The 15,714-nt window shown below is 39.7% G+C and overlaps 1 protein-coding gene across 1 annotated transcript; it reads left to right on the forward strand.

Moving 5' to 3' along the window:
- The first annotated feature begins 278 nt into the window (after positions 1 to 278).
- LOC145063876 (uncharacterized) lies at positions 279 to 644 on the forward strand. The gene has a single exon (XM_079011444.1). The coding sequence runs from the start codon at positions 279 to 281 to the stop codon at positions 642 to 644; it is 366 nt and encodes a 121-aa protein (XP_078867570.1).
- Positions 645 to 15,714: the final 15,070 nt, after the last annotated feature.

Here is a 15,714-nt window from a genome sequence, read left to right on the forward strand (position 1 = left end):
GTAAGGCCTGTTAAAACAAGTTTATGCTTATGTATCTGTACTGACGATGACATCCCAAGAATTGATGCAAGCCATGCTAGACCGGAAAATGGATTAGACTAGAAAAATCCTACAAGAGAATAGGGATGAATGTACGAAACCTGTTGTGCAACCTAATTTGAATGAAGAATGAGGAATGAAGCTATAGTCGGACGGTCAGTTAAGATAAGCCACGTGTAGTTAGAAGAAATCAACCATATAGAGGAAATGATGGACGTGGATATTAGTACAAGGACTTCATGGAATCCATGCCACCAAGTAGTTTTGGAACTCCAACACCAGTAGAAGTCATGGATTGGATCTCCAGGAATGAGATGGTATTTGAAAGTTATGATTATAGCAATAGACAGAGGACTGTCCTTGCAGTCCGACAGCTAAAGACTGAGGTATTAAGATGGTGGAAGTTATTGGCTGATATTACAACCAAAGGAGAAGCCAATAAGATGTCATGGGTAGATTTTCTTCTACATCTGAAAAGAGAGTACTATTCTAAACAAGTCTTTCTAGATATCAACAATGAATTCCATAATTTGAAGAAGGGAAAAATGAGTGTCAGCGAGTATGTTGCAAGTTTTATAGAGAAGATGAAGCTAGTTCCTTTTTAGTTCAAACATAAGTCTACAAGATGAACAAGTTTGCTAGTGGACTATCATCATATTTTGGTCCAATAGTGAAGATGCCAACCACTTTGAAAGCCACAATCTGGGAAACCAAGGATGGTGAGACCCAAATCATAGAGAAGGTTTTGGAGATAACGGAGTCATGGTAAATGAGGAAGTTTGAAGGATCATCAAGGCCCAACAAGAAAATCATATTTTTGAAGGCTGACGCTAATGGCAAGAAGTTTGGAGGAAACAAGGAAGCTAAGTCATGCGAGAAGTGCAAGAAGAAGCACTTTGGAAGATGTAGCGAGGCAGTGACCTGTTACAAATGTGGGAGAACCGGTCACTACTCCAATGAGTGCACATTCAACAGGAGAGTGTGCTATAACTATGGAGAGGATGGGCACATTCAGAAGGATTACCCAAAGAAGAAGGAGGCTGTGAATCCAAATGTGCCACTAAATCTAAAGAATAGATCACTCTAGATGACTCTGGAAGCAAAAAAGGAAGAAGAAGATGTCGAATATACCATTTACTAGGAACCACACTAACAACGAAAGCACCATGTCAGTTAGCACCGATAGGGATGAAGAGCTTATGATGTAACTTTAGGAACTGTTGGACAAAGTTTTCATAAGGCCTAGTTATTCACCATAGAAGCTCCAATATTATTCATGAAGAAGAAGGATGGAAGAATGAGGATGCGTATACATTACAAAGAGCTAAATAAGCAATAGTGAACAATAAATACCCATTTCCTAGGATTGATGACCTGTTTGATCAATTACAAAGCGTAAGCTACTTCTTGAACATTGATCTCACGCTAGGGTATCACCAATTGTAGGTAAGTGAGCAATATGTCGAGAAGACAACTTTCATAACAAAATATAGACACTATGAGTTTTGGTTATGTCATTCGGACTGACCAATGCTCCAGCAACATTTATAGATATGATGAATCAAGTTTCTAAACCTTTCTTCGATAGATATGTGATAGTGTTCATCGATGTCACACCCTTAGGCGAGACATCGGAACACGCCGGGCTGTGCGACTAAGTTCATGGATCACAAGTAAACTAAATATATAACACAAGTACAACTATAAACAAAATAGCATTTGTATTCCATCTTGATGTTTGAACACAAGGTTCTTATAGATAATAATAGTACATGAACTGCCTTAACAGAAAGGAAAATAATACAACAGCTGGTAAACTAGGTCGCCTATAATCCATTTTGTCACCAATGTCTGTTTTGTGATATCCTGAGAATACATGTAGTTTTGAGGGTCAACACAAGGTTGGTGAGAGTTACAGGTTTTATGCTAACAACAGTAATACTTTTAAAATGTCTAAAAAGTATTTTCTTTGTAAGTATAACAATACTTAAAACTGTGTTTGCAAAGAGTCTTTGAAAGCCAAAATGTATCTGTGTATAAGTAAATCCATAATTAAAACTATGTTTGTAATGAATCCTTGAATATATTTGAAAACCAAACTGTACTGTTATATAAGTAATTCTATACTTAAAATAGTTTTGAAAGAAACCAAGTCTATGGTTTGTAGTAAATGACAAACCATAAGTAAATCCATACTTAAAATAGTTTTGAAAGAAACCAATCCCATTGTTTGTGGTGAGAGAGAGAGAGAGAGTGTGTGTGTGTGTGTGTGTGTGTGTGCGTGTGTGTATGAGAGAGAGAGAGAGATTTTGGGTAATGTTTTTAGTGAGTCCTGTAACTGAGCTATGTGACTAAATGTACCCCTTACAACGCTTCAATGGACGTTTTAGTAACAACAATAGACACTTATCACCCTCTTCGACTAATCAGTCCAGGTTGTAGCTAGAAACCGCAGGTGGGGATGTCAACCTCGTATAGATCTATACATATGTATCTTGCTCTGAAGATTAACGATTATATTAGTATGGGTAAGCGAAGTGTTTAGAATAAGCTAATGTATATAGTCTCACTAAAAAGCCCTTAACTATGGAACATGAATAGCTCTCAACTCTAACTTATAAGTAAATAAGTTACTAGGAAAAATGAATGGGACAGAGTTTATAAAAGCCGAGTATATCTGGTATGTATGTACTGTGTATGGCCGTCTCTTTTTTGAAGAGGTACATCTCAGAGTATGTACATATATAAACCTTATGTATTTAAACATACAATATAGATGCATAGAAATAGTTTGAATCCTTGAAATACTATAATGTTTTATGACACCATTTTTATGACATACAATGTCACATAAAATCATATATTTTTGTATCATATAGTATTGGTTGTGTGGACTAGTTATTTCATGATAAAATAACTACAATATGTATATGGAAAGTGCATACTAGTTTATTTGCAACAATATGTAACAATTCCAAATAACATTTATATAAACTAGACTTATTGTATTTTTACATAAAACGATAATGTGTTTGCATTAAACAAAGTATATATACACATGTACCCCCCCCCCCCCCCCCCCCCGCGCGGGGGCAAAATAATTAGAAATATTAAAAATGGGTCGTAAGCAGTCACCCTTGAATCGTGAATTTGATTTGTACAGAATTGGTTTATTTTGAGAAGCTTCACGTGAGAAACCGTAAAGCCACGATTATTGAACTTTGAAATACTTTCGACCTATTTCGTAAAGAATTTAGACTATTGGGACTGTTTGGTAATTTAATGAACCAAAGTAGGACTGCTTTGGTTAAAATAAATCAAGGGAGGGACTGATTTTGTAGTAACGTACACAACTATAGGGACTAGTTTGTAACTTCCTGCATAAATGGGACTGTGTTGATTAATAATACAAAAGGAGGGGTTGTTTTGAATAAATGGATTCCATGTTTGGGGTTTGGGACTTAATCTAAAATGAATGTTGCAGCAGGGGGTTATGTGGTCATTTTATCAAAGTCAAATGAACTTAGGGCTTTTATGCTCCCGTCTTTTGTTTGATCGGGCAATTGAACATGAACGAAAGAAGATAGAACGCATCGGCAGGCAAGAAGGAAGCACGAAGGCAAACAAGTAGATAAGGTATTCGGTAATTGCAGATCCATCGCATGCGAGGGGAGCATCCCCGGTGGTCGACGAGATCGAAGAAAAGAAGGGAAGAAGCACTGAAGCTTCTGTCTTCTTGCACCGATAGCAAGCTACGAAGCGAGGGAGGCGATTAGCGGCTTTTGGATCGATGCTTCGGTGACGGCTAAGAGGTTGCGAAGGGAAGGGGCCAGAAGAGGGGTTTCGTTGGTCTCGTTGGGTGCATAAATGGAGTGGAATGCGAGGAAAGCTGCTCCGATGGAGCAATCAAATGGCGATAACAACTCCGCTGAGGCATCCGATGGCAGTCGAAGCGAAGAAGGGCGTTGCGATGGGGGCTGTTCCGGCAACCTCCTTGAAGCTTCTTGATTTTTTTTTTTTTTTTTTTGTTTGTCTCTAAACAGGAACGTTGAAGATAAATGGGGTATTTAGGCTTGATTTTCGGCGGGAAAGAAGGAAGGATGGAGGTGGAGTCAAGGATGGCAGCAACTCCGGTTGCTGCTATGTTTTTCCGATGAACAGGGTAGAAACGATCTAAGGGAAGTGTTTTGTTTGTTTGATTCTTTTAACAGGAAAAGATAAAAGGAAGAGGGGGAGGCTTTTGACCTCTTTATTTTCTTGGCAGAAATCAAAGGAAAAGAAGAAGAAGGGAAAGGAGTTGTTGGAAGGGGGCTGCTATGGTTGACTACAATCGGGAAGAAAGTGAGAAGGAGAACGAGCACTTCAGAGAGATACAGTGCGAGGGATTTTGGTTTTCCTTCTGAAATTAATGATTTGAGTGCCCAAACTTTTCCAAGATACAATGATCAGATTTGATTTCTCGGAAGGAAAAGGTGAAATGCATGAATAAATTTGAGTGTGTTTTTGGCTGTGAAGTTTAAGTGTTCCTGATAAAATTTTCTTTTAGATTGAATTGTAGAAGCAATATCATTCATACTTTGTATGTTAACTTAGGTAAGTTGAAATGTGGAAGAAACACTTCCAATTTGGCTATCAATTGAACAGGTGTACTTTGGTTTTAACTTGCAAGCTATGTGTTGACTTAATTGAACATATATTTTTGTGTATTATTTATTGATTGGTATGGATGTATGTATTGTGTATGTAGTTGGTAGATTCTTAGATTAACTTAGTTGTACAAAAAAATCAAATATAAAGATTTTGCATTAGTTATAAACATAAGTATAAGTATTTGGATAATAAGATGCATATCATACATGTATTTGTATATGTATTAGTATATTGCTTTAATTAATTTATTATGTATTTTAAGCAATCATACATGGCTGACTGTTTAAGTCACAAAAATGATTTATGATACCAAAAATGGGTAATGTCACACTTGTGACATAAAAAATGTCACAAAACAATTGTCTCGATTCGCATGTCATAATCTCGACATCAATTTATATATGTATTTTTTTTTCTCAAAAGTGGCCTATGAAAGAGTAGATTTCAAGGATTCTAAAAACTTGGAAGGATTAATTTTTTGAGTTATAGAACTCAGGGAAACCGCGTTTAACAAAATCACGTTTAATTAATATGAAACGTCTGATTTTTCGACTTTTGCAAATATTTTTGTTAAAAATATTTCTAGTATGAAATTAAATAATAGACTATGAATGCTTTTGGAATTTCCATTTCAGGTGCGCAATTCCCTCAACGGATGGAAAAGACTTTAGCAATTTTAAGAAAAATCAGTATTATATTTGTTTAGATTCTTAAAATGGTTGTATCTTTTGCATACAAACTTCATTTTGGACGTTCTTTATATTTTCGGAAATAGTGAAACATGTACTGTGAGACTAGAATGTTTCTTTCCTCACAATTGCTTAATACAAAATTTCAGTTTTTCAGACGCATTAACTAGGGTTGTAATTTAAGCTGTTTGATTCGTTTGACAGTTTACACATTTGGTGGTAAGATACCATCTGGTATCTCATAATAGTTGAAATGAACTCATTTATTTTTACAAAAGATGCATTAAAACCCAATGAGTCAAATTACCAAGAGATTTACTATGAATTGACCGTCCCCAGTCTTTGACCTAAATTTTGGGATGTCACAATCGACGTCACTAAGATTTACTCAAAGAGCCATCAAGCGCATGGAAAGCACTTGCGAGAAGTATTAAAAGTTATAAAAAAGGAGAAGCTTTATGCAAAGTTCAACAAATGTGACTTATGGATCCGACTGGGTCATGGTTAACCAAGAGGGTATAATGGTTGATTCTACCAAAATTGAAGCAGTAACAAAGTGGGCACGAACAAAATGTCCCACTGAGGTTCGTAGTTTTATGGGATTAGCTTGATATTACCAAAGCTTTTATCTAAGGATTTTCTTCACTAGCTGCTCCATTGACAACATTAACCCATAAAAGTGCTACCTACACATGGAGTGAGAAGCATGAAGAAGCTTTCAAGAAGCTAAAGAAACAATTACGTGAAGCACTAATTCTTTCTTTTTCCCGATGGAGTTGAAGACTTTGTAGTTTATAGTGATGCATCCAGAGTTAGGTTAGGTTGTGTTCTAATCCAGAGAGATTAAGTGATAGGATATGCAGCTGGATAACTAAACAAAACTACCCCACTCATGATTTGGAGTTGGTAGCGATGGTTTTTGCGCTAAAGACATGGAGACATTATCTTTATGGCATAAAGTGTAAAATGTTCACCGATCACAAGAGCCATCAATATCTCTTTGATCAAAAGGACTTGAACATGAGACGAAGACGCTGGCTAGAATTACTCAAGGACTGGCTGCGCGATACTTTACCACCCTGGTAAAGTGAATGTCGTAGTAGACACTTTGATAGAAGAATAAACATGGAGAGGAAAAGGACAAGGGATTTAAGAATTGAGATTGTCTCGATGATTATAGAAACCATAAAGAAAGCTCAGGAGGAAGCTTTGGAAGGAGATAACTGAAAAGAGTAATGTTTAGGCAAAGCGTTAGTGTTCGAAACAAATAACCAAGGCGTAAAGGTATTCCAAAACAGAATTTAGGTGCCCGAGATGGGAGGAATGAGAGATATTCTCATGGAAGAATCTCACAAACCATGTACTGTATTCATCTAGCTAGCACCAAGATGTATATGTATTTGAAACCATATTACTGGTGGGTGACAATGAAGGTCAACGTTGCTAAGTATGTGGTTGAATGTGTGATATGAAAAAGAGTTAAACCGCAACATCAAAAACCATGGATAATTGGGAAGACATCACCATGAATTTTGTGACCAGATTGCCTAGGAAGAAGAATAGTCACGACATGATTTCGGTGATTGTGGATCATTTCACAAAAAGTATGCATTTTATAGCAGCCAATGAGAAGTGGTGTATGGAAAAGCTCCCAAAAGTTTAAGTGAATGAGATAGTGAAAGCCCATGGTGTTCCTTTGATTATTGTGCTAGACTGTGAAAGTCATTTTGATTCTCGATTTTGGAAGAGTCTACATGAAGAGATGGGTACAAAACTATGTTTGAGTAATGATTATCATCAACATACTGATGGTCAAAGCGATAGAACAATTCAAACACTAGAATATATAGTGAGAGCTTGTACCGTGGAGTTTATAGGGAAATGGGATGAGCATCGACCATTGGCGGAATTTTCCTACGATAATTGTTACCATTCGAGCATTAACATGGCACCTTATCAGGAATTGTACGGACAGAAGTGACGTACGCCATCTTGTTGGCTTGAATTTGGAGAAAAGTAGCTTATGGGTCTTGAGATTATTTATCAAAATGCTGAAAAGTTGAAAAGGATCAGAGAAAGAATCCTAGCAGCTCAGAATAGTCAAAAGAGCTACACAGATAAGAAGCAACAACCGATTACTTTCGAAGTTGGAGACCAAGTGCTACTTAAAGTCTCTCCATGGAAGGGACTTATCAGATTTGGGAAGCTAGGGAAGTTGAGTCCAAGGTTCATTGGACCATTCAATGTTCTTCAGGTAATTAGGAGGCAAGTTTACAAACTAGAATTTCCAGAGGAACTAGGAGTTATTCATAACACCTTTCAACATTTCCATCAAACTCTAAAACTGAGTCGCCAAGGCTCCACCAACTATCGGTATCCTCCAACCAATCTTCTAACTATTACATATTCAATACTCACTAAAAAAAGGATCGTTATTTAAAGATAATGAGAACAATATAACAGTATGCGACATCCCCATTTTCATGGTCAGAAAAGACCCTTTTATTTATGCTTCCTTAAATTAGAGTATTCTTTATTAGTGAAAAATTTGTCCCAAAACATTGTTGAAGTGAAATGATATTAATATCAAAGCCTTTCCGGAGAAATCCTTTTCATTAATCTATAAAGACTTGGGATGTCATAACTGATACATAAATATCGCATGAACAAGTAGTTCATCACCTACAGGTCGTGAAACTGCCAGTGTTCCACCGGACCGTCTAGAATAGTATGTGGTCGTTATCTATACTCTGTTAGATGACAAAATCGCGTAGATATAAAGAACATCAAAAACAGAGCTCCATCTGCTGCTTGCCACGTGTCAGATGTGTATTCGTCCATGTCACATGTTTCTAGAAGGGTTGTGCCTTGCGTCCGTGTGCACATTTTCTAGTTTTTTTACAAAAATTCAGAACTTCTTTGTTCAAGCTTCGTTTTTGAGGTTCTTTATATCCACATGCAGCTAGTGATGAGTACTACAACTTTCATTTATACGCCGTCGACTAATTATCACTTGGGTTTTAAAGTTATATTTGTAGAATGCTTAGACTGTTAAACTTTGTTTAAATATCATATTTCTTTCATGCGACCTCCATTCTCGACTTTCTTTATATCAATGTGCTCCTATTCACAAGATTTTCAATTCTCGTTTAGATTGTTTCGGCTCACAATCAAATGATTTGAATTTTAATTTCTATGCATGTACTGCTGCATCGAAACTTCGAAAAATCATACTTCCTCGCACGAAGTCAGATTTAGACGTTCTCTATATGTATGCTCTCTTTTTTTATAATTACTATGACTTTTGTTTAGATTACTTATGCTAATAATTAACCTATCTCCTCACTTTTATGACATGCATAACTGTGTTGGTTAATCGCAAAACTTCAAAGAAATATAACTTCTTCATACGAAGTCGGATTCCAGAGTTCTTTGTATGTACGAATTCCTTGTCACGTCTAATATAAATTTGGTTAAGACTATTTATCCTAAATAATCTTCTATTCAAATCATCTATTTATTGCTCATGTGACGAATATTTATGACATATTATATCTTAATTGTCTAGCCTGAAGCTGCAGGAGTTACATAATAGTCACCTAAAGACCAGGTTTCGAATTACCGAAAGAATTCTGTGAAAACCCACCATAAATACCATAACAAATCCTTATCAACCAAACCCAAAGAAGATGATCACCATGCAAAATTACACCCCCTAGGAATCTCACTCTTATCATTATCCACTTCTAAGATTTATGCAAAAATTAGTTATTGGACCAAAATGACTGTAACATCCCAATGTTAAGGTACTTCAAATTTCACCCCTTTAATTGATTTATATTGTAATTAGTCCCAAAGTCAAGAATTATATTGAAAATGGCCTTAATGGCATTTTGGTAAATAATGGCTTTGGAGTACGTTATGCGTACGTGGTGTACGCTAAGCATTTTAGGGCTTGCCCTAGTACGCTGGGTGTACATCATTGTATATTGGGTGTACTTCCTAAACTTTAAACCCTAATTCTTAGGGTTTAGCTGGTATTTAAGCATCCTTATGGCCTCATTTCCCATCACCTTCTCAGCCTCCACCCTCTCCTTCATGTTGTAACCCTAGAACCACCTTGTGAAGCCATTTAAAGCCTTAAAGTGTGTGTCTGTGTGCTTAGAATAAGAAAGAAGGAATCCAAAATGATCTTTGGAGAGTGAGGCACTTTGGATATGGGATTTACTCTTCATTTTCTACCCTTCACAGGTATAAAGCTTGCATCTTGATATTTTAATCTTGTAGATATAGAAATGGGTGTTTTGGTAATACTTTTTGGGTTCCAAATGTTGTATCTTGAGCATGGAATGTTCTTGATGATTGATTTTTCCTTTCAAACCCTAGTAGGGGTCCTAAGCCATAAAAATGAAATCCTAATGGTTAGTTTAGCTCGATGCATATTGTAGAAGGTCTTAATGGATTAAGACCTCAAGTTAAGCATTTAATGGGCATGTAAAGTTATAAAGTTGGAAACTTTATGACTCTAGAGTGTATTTGAGCCTTGGATCTGAAATATGGACATAAGTGCTTAAGCCATTAAGCATTTATTGAGTTTTGAAGGTTGTGAGGGTACGCTCCGCGTATTCGGAGTACGACCTGCATACAAGGTCAGCCACCCTGATGGTGGTCAACTGTAAGGGTTGGAGTACACTCAACTTACCTCCAGAGTACACCCCACCTACTTGCACTGGGTCAACCTGGATGAGTTGACTTGGTTAGGTTGACTCGACTAGGTTGACTCAGTTGGCTTAGTGGGTTTGACCACTTAACTTTTTCTAAGTTTGACCATTGAGGGTATTATAGGATTTTGATGGAATTGTTCTTTAGGGGATTAGGTGCCGGTTAGATTGCTGAGTTTTGGAGTTAGGGACCTTATCAGCCTCTGTTTAGTTTTTGAGGTGAGTCTTCCTCACTAGCCGACCCATTGGATTGTTATCCTGGTTTATTGTATGTTGGTATGATGTAGTGATTTGTTGGACCGATATCATAGTATATAGGATCATGCTATGTTTAGGAATATGTTTGGTTGTTAGTTGACTGGTTATATGTTTATATGTTTATCTGTTATGTATATGTCGACATGTTATGTGTGTTTGGGTTGAGGCGGACAAGTGGAGACTGAAGGCTAAGAGACCCTAGGCGGCCCAGATAGACTAAAGGATAGTGAGGCGGACCAGGCAGGCCGAAGGCCCAGAGAACGGTCTATATAGGATGAAAGGCCCAATGAGGTGGTCCAGTCAGGCTGAAGGTTCTGTGAGCGGTCCAGATAGACTGTAGGCCTGCGCGGCGGTCCAGTCAGGCTGAAGGCTCTGTATGCATGTTGTTTGTTATGGTTGTCATGTGTATTATGTGTTGGTAATTTGCAGGATCTCACTAAGTGTTGGCTTACAATTCTGTGTTATGTTTTAGGTACTTCGGATGATCACGGAAAGGCAAAGGCGTGACTGTACACATCCTCTTGTTTTGACTTATGATTTTGGGAGACTATGATGTTGAAGATGTTTTGAGAACTATGTTTGTAAATAATTTGTGAAATTGGTTGGTTTTAAAAAGTTTAAAATTTTCATGGTTTTTATGAGTGTTACGCTACAACGCAGGCTGTGACTGCGTTGGGGCTGGTCTCTTCTCCCTATCCTGGAGGTCTATCTCAATCTTACGCCACCTGGCGACCTCTTGAAACTCCACCAATAAACCATAATGTTGAGTGGATACAGACTGCCTGATCTTCGTCTTGAGCATGCTCAAGTAACGGGTAATCTGAGCCTGCTCCAAAGCAACAAACTCATGACAAACAGGGTCCTCTCCGTGAACATCTTGGTGATCTCCGTCAGCGAATCTGGTTCCGAGTTCCAAGATTTGTTATTACTGTGATCAGGTTGGCCATGTGAAGGTCAACTATTCATTGCTCACCACCAAGCCGATGCAGGCCCCGGTGCTAGCTACTGTGAGGATCACCTATGGGGCCAGGGGAGGGCGGGGCCCTCGAGTGCTCGAGGTCGTGCGTTTCAGCTCACTGTCGAGGAGGCCAGAGCAGCTCCAGATGGTGTGACTGGTATATATCTATTCATTATTCGGTTGATTATGTTTTGTGTAATGGATTATATATATATATATATATATATATATATATATATATATATATATATATATATATATGCCTCTGATAGTTACGTTCCTAGTGAACTCTATGTCTGTTGTTGTGTTGTTTGACTCGGGTGCGAGTCGGTCTTTTATATATCAATCATTTAGTAGGAGTTTGATATGCCTATTGGGGAGTTAGAGTGTCCATTGTGGGTTTCTATCGCCAACAAACGTGGGGTTTCTGCATCTGCGGTATATCAGAGTTGTGTGCTTGAGATCTTCGGGGGTGCCTTATCCGATTTATCTGATCCCTATCTGCATGGGGGATATGTGCGTAATAGTGGGTATGGACATGCTGAGCAGGTTTTAAGCCATGATTGATTGTGAGGGCCAGGGAGTGGTAGTTCGAAACCCAAGTGGGGGAGAACTGGTTATTTTTGGAGAGGGCACTAGGGTCGGTTTAGAGTTTTGCTCGACATCCAGGGATCGTCAGTATATTCAGCACATGTGTGCAGGTTATTTGGCATATGTGGTTGACACTCGAGTTGGGGATTAGATTTTAGTTTCAGATGTGCCAGCGGTCAGGGAGTTTACTGATGTATTCCCGGAGGAGTTACCTGGTGTGCCTCCCAACAGGCAGGTCGAGTTCAAGATTGACCTTGTGTCGGGTGCGGCTCCGATTGCCAAGGTGCCATACCACTTGGCACCGCCTATGATGCAGGAGTTGTCATCTCAGCTACAAGAGTTGCTAGGCAAGTAGTTCATCAGACCAAGCAGTTCTCCGCATAGCGCCTATATTGTTCGTGAAGAAGAAGGATCGTTCGCATTGTACGTACATTGATTATCAGGAGTTGATAAAATTAACGGGGAAGAACCGTTATCCCCTTCCGTGGATTGAGGACCTCTTCGATTTGTTGCAGGGTGCATCTTGGCTCTCCAAAATAGATCTGAGGTCTGGGTATCAACGGGTGAGAGTGGGAGACGAGGACGTGGAGAAGACCGTGTTCCAAACTGATTATGGGCATTACGAGTTCATGGTGACGCCATCTGGGCTCACCAATGTGCCTACTATGGTGATGGATTTGATGAATGAGGATATAGGCCAATGCTCGATCTATCTGTCATTGTGTTTATTGATGATATCTTGGTGTATTCCAAGATCAAAGAGCAGCATGAGGAGCATCTTCAAGAGATTCTGGGGGTTTTCAGGAAAGAAAAACTTTATGCCAAGTTCTCGAAGTGCGAGTTTTGGTTACCAGAGGTCCAGTTCCTTAGGCACCTCATTAATCAAGATGGGATTTTGGTCAATTGTCCAAGATCGAGGTTGTGATGCAACTGGAGGTTCTGAAATCTCCCTTCGAGATCAGGAGTTTCTTGGGGTTGGCATGATACTATCGGAGATTCATTCATGATTTCTCCAAGATTACGGTACCCCTCACTCGTCTGATGAGGAAGAGAGTAGATTTTCGATGGGGAATTGAGCAGTAGTTGGTATTTGAGACTCTTCGGCAGAGATTACGTGAGGCCTCGGTGTTGACTCTCCTAGAGGGAGTCGAGGATTTGGTGGTATTCTGTGATGCATCTATTACTGGTTTAGGGGCGGTCCTCATGCAAAGAGGACGGGTGATTCTTTTTGCTTCGCGACAGCTGAAGCCGCATGAGTCGCAATATCCCACACATAATCTGAAGTTAGGGGCAGTGGTGTTCGCCGTCAAGATTTGGAGACATTATCTTTATGGGGTCCGTGTATGATCTACACGGATCATAAGAGTTTGAGATATCTGATGGAACAACCGAACCTGAACATGAGGCAGCACAGGTAGCTGGATGTAGTCAAGGATTATGACTACAAGATTCTTTACCATCTGGTTAAATTGAATGTGGTTGCGGATGCTTTTAGCGATAAGTCGGCTGGGTCTTCAGATAGGATGACATGTGTGAGGATATCTGTTGATTCTTTGCTTTTGGGATGGATCAGGGAGGCTCAGGCTGAAGGAGTTCGGAAGGGAAACTGGAAGCAGGAGAGGATCCATCAATCCAAGGAGGGATTGATAGATTTGTCACGGATAGTCGAGTGTTGTTGACCCAGTGTGGTTGGGTTTTTGTTCTAGTTTCTGGTGGGATCAGACATATTTTGTTTAAGGAGGATCATAAGTCTTGTTTTTCTATACATCCAGGGGCCACCAAGATGTATCAAGACTTGAGATTGAGTAACTGGTGGCCGTGTATGAAGAGCAAGATAGTCTGGTATGTCGAAAGATGCTTGACCTGCAGGATGGTCAAGGCTGAGCATCAAAGGCCGCATGGAAAGCTGCAGGATATGGAGGTTCCCATGTTGAAATGGGAACATATCACGATGGATTTTATCACGAAGTTTCCGAAGACAATAAAGGGTTTTGATGTTATATGGGTCATCTTGGATCAATTCACCTAGTGTGCCCACTTTTTGGTGATTCAGGAAAGTTCTTCGGCGAAGAAGTTGGTTGATGTGTACGTTCGTGAGATCTTTACTCGCCATGGGTGTTTGGTCTCCATTGTTTCAGACCGTGATGTTCAGTTCACTTCTTGTTTCTGGCAAAAGTTCCACGAGGAACAGGGCATGAGATCGCATTTCATTACTGATTATCATCAGCATACCGACAGCCAGAGTGAGCGGACGATACAGACCCCTGAGGATATGTTTCGGGCCTGTGTAATTGATTTTGGTGGGAGGTGGGATTCGTACCTACCTCGTGCGGAGTTCTCCTATAACAATAGTTATCATTCTAGCAATATTGCTCCGCCTTCTGAGCTGTTGTATGGTCGGATATGTCGCACTCCGGTACGTTAGGGGAAGGTTGGTCATAGGTTTATGTTAAGGACCTAAGTAGTCCTTCAGACCATGGAGCTTATTCGATAGATTAGGCAAAGGCTACAGATCGCTCACAATTGGCAGAAGAGTTATGTCGATCGACACCAATCCGAGTTGGAGTTTTAGGTCGGTGATATGGTATTATTAAAGGTCTCACCTTAGAAAGGTGTGATACGCTTCAGGAAGAGGGGGGAATTGGGTCCCTCGTATATTCGTCCTTTTTAAGTTATTTCTAGGGTTGGAAAGGTTGCTTACAAGTTGGATCTACCTGAGGAGCTTAGTCAAATTTGCAACACTTTCCATGTTTCGCAGAAGTGAAAGTGTATATTGGATGAGGATCAGTGGTTTCCTTGGATGATATTCAGGTTGATGAGTGCCTAAACTATGTTTAGAGGCGGGTAGCTATTTTGGAAAGAGAGATGAAGGTCTTATGCAACAAGGAGATACCTTTGGTAAAGGTATGATGGTAGCATCAGAGGGGCTCTCAGTGGACCTAGGAGTCGGAGGCTGAGATGAGGGAGCATTATCCTGAGTTATTTGCTGCGGAAGACTTTGAGGATGAAGTCTAGATCAAGTTGGGGAGAATGGCACCAGGGTCGGTTCAGGGTTTTGTTTTGCATCCAGGGCTTGTCACTATATTCAGCATAAGTGTGAAGGTTATTTGGCTTATGTGGTTGACACTCGAGTTGGGGATTAGATTTTAGTTTTAGAGGTTCCAGTGGTCGGGGAGTTTGCTGATGTATTCCTAGAGGAGTTACCTAGCGTACCTCCCGAGAGGTAGGTCGGGTTCAGGATTGACCTTGTGCCGAGTGCGGCCCTGATTTCCAAGGCGTCGTACCACTTTGCATCGCCTGAGATGCAGGAGTTGTCATCTAAGCTACAGGAGCTTCTAGTCAAGCAGTTCATCAGACTGAGCAGTTCTCCGAGGGGAGTGCCGATACTGTTCTTCAAGAATAAGGATGGTTCGCATTAGATGTGCATTGATTATTGGGAGTTGATCAAGTTAACGGTGAAGAACCATTATCCCCTTCTGTGGGTTGATGACCTCTTCGATCAGTTGTATGGTGCATCTTGGTTCTCCAAGATAAATCTAAGGGCTGGTTATCATCATGTGAGAGTGAGAGAGAGGAGGGCGTGGAGAAGACCACGTTCCAGACTCTTTATAGGCATTACGAGTTCGTGGGGATGCCATTTGGACTAACCAAAATGTCTGATGTGTTCATGGGTTGGATAAAGTGGGTTTGTAGGCCAATGCTAGAACGATCGATCATTATGTTTATTGATGATATCTTGGTGAGTTCCAAGACCAGAGAGCAGCATGAGGAGCATCTTCAAGAGCTTCTGGGGGTTTGAGGCGAGAAC

This window comes from Lactuca serriola, chromosome 7 (genome assembly GCF_051521515.1).
Source record: "Lactuca serriola cultivar US96UC23 chromosome 7, Lser_US96UC23_V15, whole genome shotgun sequence".
Taxonomy (NCBI): domain Eukaryota; kingdom Viridiplantae; phylum Streptophyta; class Magnoliopsida; order Asterales; family Asteraceae; genus Lactuca; species Lactuca serriola.